The sequence below is a fragment of the Aedes aegypti genome, chromosome 2 (assembly GCF_002204515.2).
Source record: "Aedes aegypti strain LVP_AGWG chromosome 2, AaegL5.0 Primary Assembly, whole genome shotgun sequence".
Taxonomy (NCBI): domain Eukaryota; kingdom Metazoa; phylum Arthropoda; class Insecta; order Diptera; family Culicidae; genus Aedes; species Aedes aegypti.
Window position 1 is genome coordinate 83,309,348 of NC_035108.1, and position 12,821 is coordinate 83,322,168.

The 12,821-nt window shown below is 38.0% G+C and overlaps 1 protein-coding gene across 13 annotated transcripts in view; it reads left to right on the top strand.

Moving 5' to 3' along the window:
- The first annotated feature begins 4,115 nt into the window (after nucleotides 1–4,115).
- LOC5568326 (serine/threonine-protein kinase mig-15) overlaps nucleotides 4,116–12,821 on the top strand; it is a 273,939-nt gene continuing 265,233 nt past the window's right edge. For 2 of the 13 annotated variants that reach the window (XM_021841360.1, XM_021841366.1), the window contains exons 1-2: nucleotides 4,116–4,298; nucleotides 11,889–12,732. In XM_021841360.1, the coding sequence (XP_021697052.1) occupies nucleotides 12,664–12,732 (69 nt within the window). In that variant the 5' untranslated portion in view covers nucleotides 4,116–4,298; nucleotides 11,889–12,663. The other 11 variants (XM_021841365.1, XM_021841367.1, XM_021841369.1 and 8 more) reach the window with 8 other exon arrangements.

A 12,821-nucleotide genomic window follows, 5' to 3' on the forward strand; every position in this document is an offset into this window, starting at 1 on the left:
GAAACTAAACAGAAACGGTTTGTGGGAGACACGACGAGAAAAGGACAATTTGAAGGGGAAAACGAAAGACAGGGAACGAACGACAATCAAACTCGGATATTGATCAAACTCGGATCATATATTCCAAATCAAGGCCCGCCAACACTTCCCTAATAGGTTTCTGCTGTCTTCCTCGGATCCGGAGAGTTTCAGTCAGTTCAGATCTGATGCCACTATGCTCACCGCATCCCCATACGACATGTTCGATATCCTGGTAAGCCACGCCGCAAACACAGAGATTGCTTTCTGAGAGCCCAATACGGTGAGTATGCGCATTCAACGAATAGTGATTGGACATAAACTGACACATGACAGCGCCTACCTTAGCCAGAGAGTCCGCTTTCTCATTGCCCGGAATGGAGCAATGGGAAGGGACCCAAGCTAGGGTAATAGTGTAAGAGCGATTTGCCAAAGCACTCAATGCTTGGCGTATTCTATTCAGGAAGTACGCTGAGTGCTTCACCGGCTTCATTGATCGAACAGCCTCCAGAGAGCTTAGACTGTCGGAAAAAATGAAGAAGTGCTCGGGTGGGAGAGAACTGATGTACTCTAAGGAGTAATGTATAGCTGCTAGCTCAGCAACATATACAGAACATGGCTTTTGAAGCATGAAGGAGGCGCTATAAAAACGTTGTAAACACCTAAACCAGTGATATCATCCATTTTTGACCCATCAGTGAAGAACTGTCGGTTCTCGCTGACATGCCCGACTTTACTTGCAAACATAGGAGGGATAAACTCTGAACGAAAGTGATCTGGTATACCATGGATATCTTGCTTCATGAACAAATCAAATACCGTAAAATCGGGTGTAATTGATCAGAAGGGTGAAATTGATCATCGTATCACACGATTTTATTTATTCGTAATGGAGCACAAATATCAATGTAAGGTACAGTAAATAAACGTTGTTTGTCGTAACTATTGTCGAATTGTGTGTTGTGAAGTTTTTTTTTGCGTTAAAGAATGTTTATTATTATGAAAATAATGAAACAATTTCAAAATCATGCACGGTGCAGTATTGACAAACACCTATAAACTTCTATTTCTAAGCAAGGATTTGAACATGGTATAAACCTGAAAGTTTGTGAGGATGCTTGAGATATATCCCCAAACCAGATTTCATTACCAAAACTCGTACCAATTAGCTCATATGGTTGAATTAATTGAATTTCTGTTAGATATCATTTAATTCCTTAGGTAATTGCAAACATTTAGGCGTTTTCCGCGTAATTGTTAAAATTTAACTGTTCGTTATTTATATAAATATTGCAGTGTAAAGAATTTGACAAGCATATTCGGATTCAGAGAGCTCAAATTTATCATGTAGAGTTATTTTGAAAACTAACAATAATGGCATTGACAAGTGATCAATTTCACCCCGAAATGAGATCCCCTGATTTTTTATTTTAGAGATATTTGTTAACACTAAAATGACATTTGTTAGAAAATTTCGCTACATGAGTCGATGAGGCTCACCTTCGTACTTGTTTTCCTGCATTTAGTTGTTTGGCATTATTAACATTATAGAAAACAGACTAGAAAAACTGTGAAAAATGATCAATTTCACCCGGAATTACGGTACTAAAGAGAAACAGTCGAAGTCTAGGAAGTTGTCACGATTGGTGTTAACCGAAGATGGGCTGACCTCCAGCGTCATGTACCAGTAGTACACACTCATGAAACGAGTTTGAGGGTTATGTTCAAGCAGTTTTCAATAACTCTTGGAGAAACTCCACTAGGAACTTTTGAAGAAGCAACTCTAGAATTTATTTCCGAAGGAAATTATGAAGGAATTTTAGAAGCAACTCGTTCAGCAAACAATTCCCGGAAAATACTAGGAGAGATTCTAGAAACAAGAATTCCAGTAGTAGATTTTTGAATTAATTTAGAAGCGAAGAAGAATTCCAGAAGTACTCATGAAGGACACCCAGGATTACCTCTTTGGAGATTTTCTGTAGCAACTCTTGTAAGAAATCCAGGGCATTTCTTGATGAAATTTCGGATATCACTAATTGAAAATTCAAGAAGCATCAATCTGAGAAATTTCAGAGGTAACTGTCAGAGAAATTCTAGGAATTACAGAAGAAAATTCTGGAGAAAATTTAGAAAAAAAAAACAATGTTGAATTCCAGAGAAAAAACTCCTTTTAGAAGCATTTTAGAAGAAATGCTTGAAGCATTTTCTGAAGCAGTCACAGAAGGAATTCTAGTAGAAACTTCTGTAAAATGTCCATTACTATTAAGAAAAATTCCTGAATGAGACCTTCTGAAATAAAATCAGAAGTCATTTATTGATGAATTATTACATCAACTCCTAGGAAAACTCTTCTACAATTTCAGAAGAATATCCCAAAGAAATCACAGAAAGAACTCCGGGAGAATTTTACTAGCAATTTCAGATTCAACTTCTCTAGATTAAATCAGAAATAACTGCAAGATGAACTTCTGGAGAAATAACAGAAGTACTTTCTTGATGGAATTCAGGAGCAGCTTTCGAATGAATTTTAAGAGGCATTCCAGAAGGAACCTCCAAAAAAAATACAAAAGGAAAAGAAATCAAGAAGATTTTATTGAAAGGAATTCCAAAGAGAACTCCAGAAAAAAAAACTCCTAGAGGAATTCTAGGGAAAATCTATAAGCAATTTCTGGAGTTATTGTAAAAAGAACTCCTAGAGGAATTCCAGAAACAAGCCCTTATAGAGTTATAGAATACACTTCAGAAAGAATAACATAAGCAACTCCAGGAGGAAATCCAGAAGCTATCCCTATAGGAATTTCAGAAGAATCTACTGGAAAATTTCCAGAAAAAGCTCTAAAAGGGATTTTATACACAACTCTCGGGGGAACTTATAAAAATCCTCTAGCACCTCCTGTAAAAATCCCAGAAGAAACTCATGAAAGAATTTTAGGAGGAAAGGAAAATAAAATCCTGAAGTGTCTCGTGAAGGATTAACGGAACCAATATTAACGTTAAATTCGTAGTATGACCTTCGTTGCACTTCGCTACATGGTCGTTTCCTTCATCGACCAACGATGAATAGAACAGAAATAGATTAGAAGACCATAGCTATCCGTAACATCACCAACAGCAGTATCGACTCCATGCAGGAAGTGTTCTTTGAACTTCACGGTCAACTTTCACTGTATTGTTATCACCGCTTCTGTTGTAGCCGAGATTATGCATTGCCCACCAAAGAAAATGCTTATCTCACCATCTCCGCAAATGCGATTGTATTCTATTTCGTTAAAATAGAACTATTTATGCACAAAAATTAACAACCGTACACTGTAGAAACCAGTAAAAAAAACAAGCTATCTGTAAACTCAAGCGCAAGATTTGGAAATCATCTATTCTTCCGGATGACTATGCGGTTGAGTTTGCGTTTAGTACAGTATAGTACCAAATCGCAAAGTCAATCCGGACGCATTGTGGGTTGGCGCATATGATCCCGTTCATTTAAAATAGCTGTCAAAAAAACGGATTGTCAACCGGATACATTGTGCTCCGGCCTTTACAGTTGAGGTCAAAATACGCGTATCTATCAAAGGATACAAACTCAAGCGGAATTAAATGCTATACAGTGATACCTCCATGAGTCGATGTTCCATGACTCGATATCGACTCATGGAACCATACTAGAAACAAAATTTCATGGTTACTATGATGGTCCCTAGAAGCAGCTTTCCAAAGGATTGCTGTTCCATTGCTCGATATTTCCATGAGTCGATGGTCCCTTCAATATCGACTCATGGAGGTTTCACTGTAGTACAAAATTCGTTTTTTTCATCAACTTCAATCAAGGTATTGCTCCGTGAAAAATCAAATTTAAATTTTTCCGGTCAAAATCCCCGTAAAAACACACCGCGCGCATTTATTCATCAACCGATAGACCCCTCGTACAAAATGTACCGTTATTACGTCATCATCAGTCTGTCAGCTTCGGCTGAGTGGGCTGAGTGCAGTCCGTTATTTTTCGTTCATATCGATTTCCATTCATAACCGACCTGTCAAACGCCCGCACGCACACTTGTGCAAACCCCACTTGCACAAAAAATTCCAGTCGAGTCGATTTGGGTTCGTCTCTGCTCGGTTCCAGCACAGCCAGACAGACAGCAAAGTGCAAACGTTCGAGTAGGAGGTCCGTCGTCGGTATCTCCTTTCTCTCTGCCCGCGCCGTCAATCATCAGTTTTCATCATCAATCCGTCGAGCAAAAGCCTTTTTGCTTTGTGTTTTTCGCTCTCTCGTGTGATTCAAAGTAAGTGAATTGCGTGGAAAAGCATTTTCTTTATCCCGGTCGGATTTTGAATCGCGTCGCGAAAACGGGATTTTCAGGGTGGAGATTTTCCCGGAGCAGAAAATTAGTAATCGTCGACAGTGAAAAAATCAGTGCTGGAAGATTTTTCCCCCGCCACCCTTCGTCTCACCCACTCATCCGCCGCAAATCGGTGTGCGATTCCCGTTTTTGTGTTTCCACACAAGAAAAGAGGAGTGGTTGCGGTGGTGTGAGTGGATCTCTCCCTCGCCCGTGGTGGTGTTGGTGAACGCCGTCTCCGTTTTTTGGCGTGCGGGTGTGTTAGTGCATGTAGGATTGTGTATTTTTGTGTGAGATTTTCTGATTAATCAGAATTTCGAGTCTCGTCGGGAGGAAATTTTTGCCGTACTGCAGTCCGTCGCGCGAATCGGGATTGTTTTAAATGTGATTTCGAGCCAGGAAGTGCCCGGATTATCGTCGGTGGCCAGTGTGGATATTTCGGGAGTTTAATAGGGAGAAAATGTGCGCTATTCAGTGGAATACATGACCGGATTGGATTGGATTGAAAATTTATCAATCATCGCTTTTCTCCGGTGGTGGTGAAAAAATCTAGTGTGACATATGAAAGCTTCCTGTGCTAATTATAAGATAGCTCCCAATCTCTAGAAAGTAAATAAAAACGAATTTACTACTTCATAAGTATACCATTACACTGATAAATGATAAGAGGGAGGATGGCAGGTTCCAGTAAAACGTGACGATCCATAGAAAATTTCCATTGTCTCCATACAAAAAGTGTGAATAGGGGTAAAGGAGATATGTACGTTCCCTTATATTGCAAACTTCGCTTCGTATTGATCGGAGTATGAATAATTCATTTTTTAAGTTATTCTAATTCTGATTAATAACCGTGATAAAATTGATTTTGATTACTCAATGACTTAGCCAACTAGCTTTTGATTCTACATCGGTTGGACGATCCGAATTCGACTCATGTGAGGGATTCTGAATAATAAAAAGATCACTCCTGCTCTCAAATTGGTCGCAATCAAGATTATTGAATGAAAGTAGATAGAAATATGGAATAGAAATATTTGCCCTATTAACTATTGATAGTAAAAAAGAGCAGCTCCTGGATGAGTGCAGGCGTAATTTGAATTAAGATGCAATACCTATCCCAGTATACCCATTCCAGTATGAATTATTCCAAAAATGTCTCTTGGAATTCATCCATAAATTTCTTTAAAAAAATCTGAAAACTCCTACATTAATTTACCGAGCAGTTTTTTCAGGAATTCGTATGAAATTTTTTTCGGAAATTCCTCCAGAAAATTCATTATTTTACGAAGATTTCCCTTGGAATTGATCAAGTATTTCTTGAATGATTTCTCCATCAACTTCTTTTCGAGTTAAAGATTTTCTCTGATTCGTCCAGAAATTTTCTCATGATTTCCATTTATGATTCTGGATTCTGGATTCCTCACGGTGAATTATTAAAGTCATCGAAGGAGATTTTTTAGTGGACTTTCTCGAAGTTTTGTTTTTTAAATTAATAATTATCAATATCAATAAAAATCTCTTAGAAGATTTTTCCATTATTTCTTCGAAAAATCTTCAAAGTATTTCTCCGCAACTTCCTCTTAAAATTTCCAACAACTCGTATTTCTCTAAATACTTTTCTGAGATTCAAGAGCTTCATAAATGTTTCGAAAATTCTTCGAGGAAGAAGTCGTTGAATGTTAAGGAGATTTATCGAAACAAAAGGCAATTTTTCCAGCATTTCCATTGGAGATACTATCGACAATCCTACCTATATTTTCTTTTAAAGACTGGTACGCGCAAAAATTGGTCAACTTCAAATTGATGTGTTTCTATTGAATATCCTTTAAAAACCCGAAATGCTGCATTTGAGTGTATGTACAATGGTTGCAATGGATTGCAAAAAAAAAAAAATGTATATACAGTGGTTGCTATGATGAGTTTTCACCTTTTGCTCTCCAAACAATACCTCGTCCGGAATGCCATATGCACGTGTGGTCTAAAAAGTATCATTTTCATCACTACGGGAATCATCAACCAAGTGTACTACGCCAAGGACTGCCTCGATAAGCGACTGCTATCATTCCTGAAGCAACATAATACCTGTGCTGTTCTGGCCAGACTTGACGAGCTGCCACTGTGGAAAAAAGGCAATCGAGTGGTATGATGCGAACAACGCGGTTTTGGTACTCATAGATCACAACCCTCCCTATAGCTCAGAACTCCGCCCTATCGAACGGTATTGGGCCTTGGTTAAATGGAATTTAGAAAAAAAAACTAATAAATCCGTGGAAAACGAGCAGCAGTTTAAATCGAACTGGCGTTCGGCAGCGAATAAAGTCGATGAGACCACTGTGCGAAATTTTATGGAAGGGGTTAACCTGTAGATACGGCAGTTCGAATTTGGCAAACCAAATTAAAAAACGAACATTTTTTCCTTTAAATACATAAATTAAGATACCAAAAGAAATTAAGATGGTTTTTGTAACATGAATTTTGACTGAAGGATACGATTTTTTTCGTCAAAAAAGTTAAAAAAATTTTACCTTTTGTCGACCGGTTTCGGGCGCGATGTAGCCCATCTACAGGACAATGTCCGACAGTCGGACATTGTCCTGTAGATGGGCTACATCGCGCCCGAAACCGGTCGACAAAAGGTAAAATTTTTTTTAACTTTTTTGACGATTGTAAGAACGATAAGTGTTATGTCTTGTCTCGCGTCACGTCTTGTATGTGTCGTTTAGTTCTTACGTTAGCACACACCACAAAATGAACGATTTTTTTTGTCGACCAATTGTTGCGCGTTCCAGTCTTTTATATTTCTATCTGGATTATTATCTAAAACAAAACATTTAGAAATAGTCTGCAAATCCTGCAAATTTATTCAGAATTCGCTGAAAGATTCAAGAATTCTGCAGTATAATCTTCTAGGAATCTCCCTAACGATTCCTGCTGATTTCTAAAGAGCATATTTCCAATAGTTTTTAAGAATTTTATTGGGAAATTCTCTATAAGTTTCTCCAGAAATTTCTCTACAGATTTGCATTTTTTTTTATCGATTCTCGAAAAATTATTCAAACAACGTTAATTTTTAATAGTAAATGAACTTGCATTATCGCTTCATCGTATTCCGCAGACAAAATACACGTTTCACTCTAGAACAATTCGATTTTCATTTTTTAAAAAGTTTAATTTCAGGACAAAACGATTCAAGTCAGATTTCCAACTTTAAAAATCTAGCAATTACTTTCACCAATGGAGCGATGGAAAGAATAAATGACATAACCACGAATCAAATCAAAACACAACTTGAGTCGATTCCACACTGGTTCAAAAACGTTGTAATAAAATTTAAAAAAAAAGGTGTATCATTTTGTCGTCATTTTTTTTTTCTGGGAAATAATAAATACTCACGTTCAACGTGAGTTACATTTATTTGAAATTATTTCAACACATTTTACTATAATTACATTGAGATATTTGTCCGTTGCGTCATCGATGAGTATTCAGAAGGATTCTTCTTCAACTGTTCTGTCAAACAATACTCCGGAAATTTCTCTGACATTCATGAAACAATTTGTTCAGGGTTTCATCCTAACTTCTTTCTGCGTTTGCTGCCAAAATATTTCAGAATATTCTTCAGGAATCACGGAATTATGCTCTTCCATACAAATTTATCCAGGAACTCGTACTGACATTTTGTCATATTCTATTTACCAAAGATTCAGAATTTTTCTCTGGAAGTCCATCGGGGAAGCATCCTTCCATAATACACTCAAAATTCTTCAAATCATTTTCTTCAAGAATTACAGGGACCCAAAAAGTTACGCTTAGCGCTCATACAGGAATAATTGTACGGCAATTAAACCCCTATCAAGGGAAATCCGAGAGAAGCGGGAAAAACATGGGAATTACAGATGACCGGGGAAAATACAGGAAATACCCGAGAATTTGAAGAACAATAACAAAATATGTATTCAAACATAAAAATACCAGTTTGTTTCAATTTCGAACAATATGGACGGAAATAGCATTATGACTAAATTTTGGTTAATTGGTAGAGAGATTGTGAACGATTTGACCTAAAAACTAGTAATCCAGACGTGGCTTTATCAAGAATCGGTATGATCAATTGCCACAGAAATCCACCAAACTGAATTCTGTTTCAAGGACAAGTTCTAGAAAGGTACTTCATGGCAAGCTTCTTGGTGAGATGATTGTTAGATTTGCATTTGGATTCAATGTGTATTTTTAATGAAATATTCATTGGAATCCTGACGGGAATCGAGCCAATAACTACCCAGTTTCTTAGAAGTGATTTCTGAGAGATTATTTGTTTGTTGCAAGCAAAAAAATAGCATTCTTATTGGGAGAACCCTACTGAAACCCTGTACAGATTTATCAAGAATTTAGTTTGGTGGATTTCTGTGGCAATTGATCATACCGATTCTTGATAATGCCACGTCTGGATTACTAGTTTGACTTATCCCAGATCTATGACAAAGTTCTTATGATGCTTCTCTCGAGGTTTTTTTTTAAGGATTTTGCAAATTTACAGCGAATCCTTCCAATTTTCTTGTAAGATTATTCATGAATTCATGGCAAGACATAAATAACAAGGTTATTTAGGTACATTTGGCCAGATTTTTGTTCATTGCGTGTTTGAGTTCTGGGCGATATTCATGCTAAAATCTTTGATAGAACGCTTGGGAAATGCAATTTTGGATTTATGCCAAAATTTTTGCCCGCTGCATAGGATGCATAAAATGTTTTTGAAGATATGGTTTTTGTCAAAAAATCAGAGGGGATTGTATACAAGGCACGACCACATGACGTTAATTACGCCATGTGATTTTAGTCAAGTGTCATAATTGCAGCCTTCCTTTAGTTATAATTTAGAATGTAATGGTTCGTGCATTTAAGAACAACGAGGAGCTCTCCGTTCGGAGAAGTGCCCCAGTCATCGATATCGTCATCGCCACCGTAAATTTCAATTTGCCGTATTGTCAATTATTCATGAAAAGGGGCGATTTAACTGCTAGATTCGAGTAATACCCAATTTTCAATAGTTTATCGTTAAAAATCAATAGTTTTTTTTTCCATTTGAGTAAAATGTTGTATAAATTTCCGACTGATTGGTAGGAAAATATTGGCTGAGTTATTAGCGTTCAAAATCTAACATAATTTCGTGACGGTCGCCACATCTTAGATTTTCAATTGATACCCAGTATAATGCCGTAAGACGTAGTTAACGTAAAAAAATCTCCTTGGATTCAACATGAGTTTCACTAGATCAGAAATTTTTCTATAAACCAGCCATGGTTCATGGCTTACGCATACTGGGTATAGAATAGATTGGATTTACTCGCCGTTTGATGGAAATATGGTCTGAATTTAGATACATAGATCGTTGCACGCCTGACCTAACCTCGAAACTCCTTATAAAAAAAATCCAAGCAGTGAGTGTCAAAGAGCAGGACAGTCAATTGAGCGTGATTAAAGAGGGACAGAGAAGGACCGTGACCGTCACCATGCACTCTTCCATAGAGCAGAAATCTCGCTGAACAAATGAGAAATTCTCTCCTCTCTCGCTCTCTTTCGATTATAACAGTAGTAAAACACAAAAGCTTTCGGGAAGTTTTACACTATAGTCCATTTTACGAGACTTTTTTGAACAGCTGATCGCTTATAATATAGGTTATTATTATAGGTTATTCATATAATTTAAAAATCTCCCTGAAATTCTATAAATTACGAGACATTTAAAAATCTCAACAAATAGTAATATTTTTCTAGAAATTCAAACCGTATTTATAAATTTGATCAAAAATAATTCATAAATAATTGAGAACAAGTTTCTTTAAATTGGATTATTTTGTATGAGAAAAAAAACGAAAATATCGTGTTGCTGCCAGTGGTGTTGGTTTCGATGTTTATTCATTCATTTGCGCTACACACGTGGCTATTAATGGCTTTTAGGGCGTTTTCCCAGATTATGCGAGATTTTTTCATCCATTTTTTTGGGAATCCGGGAACAATCCGGGAATTATAAAACTGATTTTAAATGGAAGTTTCGAAAATTATGGAGGATTTTTCGTATAAATTTCATATTTCTGACAGAATGTTTTATTGAGACTCAAGCCCAAAACGCAATGACAGCGGAACGGCAGCGGAAAGCGGAACCGGTTCGCCAGAATGAACTATAACTTGCTTTTCGACTCAGTGTTACAGCGGAGATTCGCTGGTTGGAACACGACTGCCTTCCATCTAGCGAATCCGACCCGTTAGTTGGAACGACTGACAGCTGGTGTAAATGCTCCACACTAACGCATCTGGAAAGCAATCGTCACGAAACGCACATATAGATACACACGCATTTGTTTTATATATGGAGACTTCAATGCGACTGTACTCAGACGTCGAAGTCAGTTTGACATTTTCTGTTGACATTTGAGTGCTTTTTATTTGGAATATTTTCCAACCAGCGAACAACCGAGTCATTCCATGTAGCGGACCCACAACAAGTGAATCCCTACTGTAGTTCACTTTCATTTGTTGGATTGTTCAGTCGAGATAGTGTGATTCATGCGGGCGAACCGATTCCGCTTTCCGTTGCTGTTCCGCTATTATTGCGTTTGTGCCTTTAAGATCAACTTCAATAATCATTCCTGGTGTAAATATTCTATAATAGAATAGAATTGTTTTTTGAATACATTTCAAAAGCAGTCTTGAGACATAATTTTAGAAGGTATTTTCTTTTGATGTATCCCTAGTGTCAATAAATCATATGCAAAATATCCAAAATAAAAAGCGCATCAATGCTCATTGGTTTATTCCGGTATCTCCAAACTTTTGTTCGGGATCCGTAGTAATTGCACTCGAAAGGTCCAGCTTGCTCAATATGTGGTAAAGAACTACTTGTATACCTTCATGATTAACCTTGGCGTTTGGGTTCCTTCGACAAACTGGCTGGAATCCGGCAATCATTTAGAAGGAACATAATATTATAGTTGTCAAATATAAGCCCATGCATGATTTTGAAACCTATCAAAATATTTTGCCGAAGTGCATTAAGTACCTATATATTTATTCAAGATAAGAACTCCTTTGTCCGTCTTAGCTTGACCCCCTCCTCCCCTTGGAGCTTGACGTAATTTGTGCATGAAAAAAAAAAAAAAAAAAAAACAAAAAAAAAGCGGAAAAAAATCAAAATTTAACCAATGGAATATTTTAAAACCTTCCAAGTATGAAAATATAAACCAAATACTCGACTCTAGCGAGAAAAAACTCGATGTACATTCGATTTTTTATGACTGTCTGGTTCAGACATAGCGTACATACCTCTCTTACAAAAACCTAGAAAAATGTGTGCAATGTACTGAAAACTATGTTTAGAAGAATTCAGCCGATCGACCTTAAACCCTTCTCACATGTCACACCAGATAATTGCATTCGTACACACCACCGGAGAAACAGTGTGTTAGTCGAAGAACCCATCAGAACAAGGAGTGTTCTTTTTACATATTTTCCCCGTGTTCGGTCGCTCCCCAACAGCAGCAGTCAGTAGCAGAAGCAGCAGGAAGAATATACGGTGGCAATTTGGAATAAAATAATGTTTTCAATTTGTGGAACCGATTGATCCTGTTCCGGGTGTTGTGTTTCCGTCGGGGTGTCCCCGGGAGGTCACCGGTTACGATTCACTTCCTGTAGTTGGAGATTGAATTGGATTTCGTGAAGAAGTGCAAGTGGATTGCGGAGAAGGATCTTGAAGAACCGGAAGAATCTCGGGTCTCTGCCGTCGTCGTCGTGAGTGATTCCGGGAGTGGTGTTCCGCTTGGAATAAGTCCTGTGTCAAACCCAACCGCCCTCGGAGGTGTGAAGTGCGAATATATCTAAAGTGCCCAGCAATACTGTCTGTGGTGAAGAATATTCATCCCTTGGCTCTGGAGAAGGCAGGCCAGTTTAGTTCAGTGAAGAAAAATCAACACACATCATCCGCCGCGAACCGAAACGAATACATTCTCGCAGGAAGTTGTTCCCTATAGAGTCGATTCTCACTCACATTCAGAAGAACCGTCGTGGAGGTGCGTTCTGTTACCCGAGATAGCATTTCGGGAATAATATCGGTTCGGTTCGCTCTGTGGTGTGGCTTTTGGATATTCCACCACCACGACACACAGCGACACAAACCATCATCCGTAATCATTGTCATTGCGGGGCAGCCGTCATTGAGCGCCGCGCCATCAGTAGACTAAGCAGAGAACCAGAAGTGTAGTAGCAGCAGACACAGGGAATCGACGTCGACGACAACGACGACGATTACGTCAAAATGGCGCATCAAATGATGCCCCAGTCGGTGAACTGCTCACTGGACGATATCGATCTGAATGCACTGAAGGTAAGGACCCACCCTATGGTTTAAAGTCGCGACTAAGGATGTAACGGTAATTTAATGACCTTGAACCTCGCTGTCTCTGTCTCCCTCGG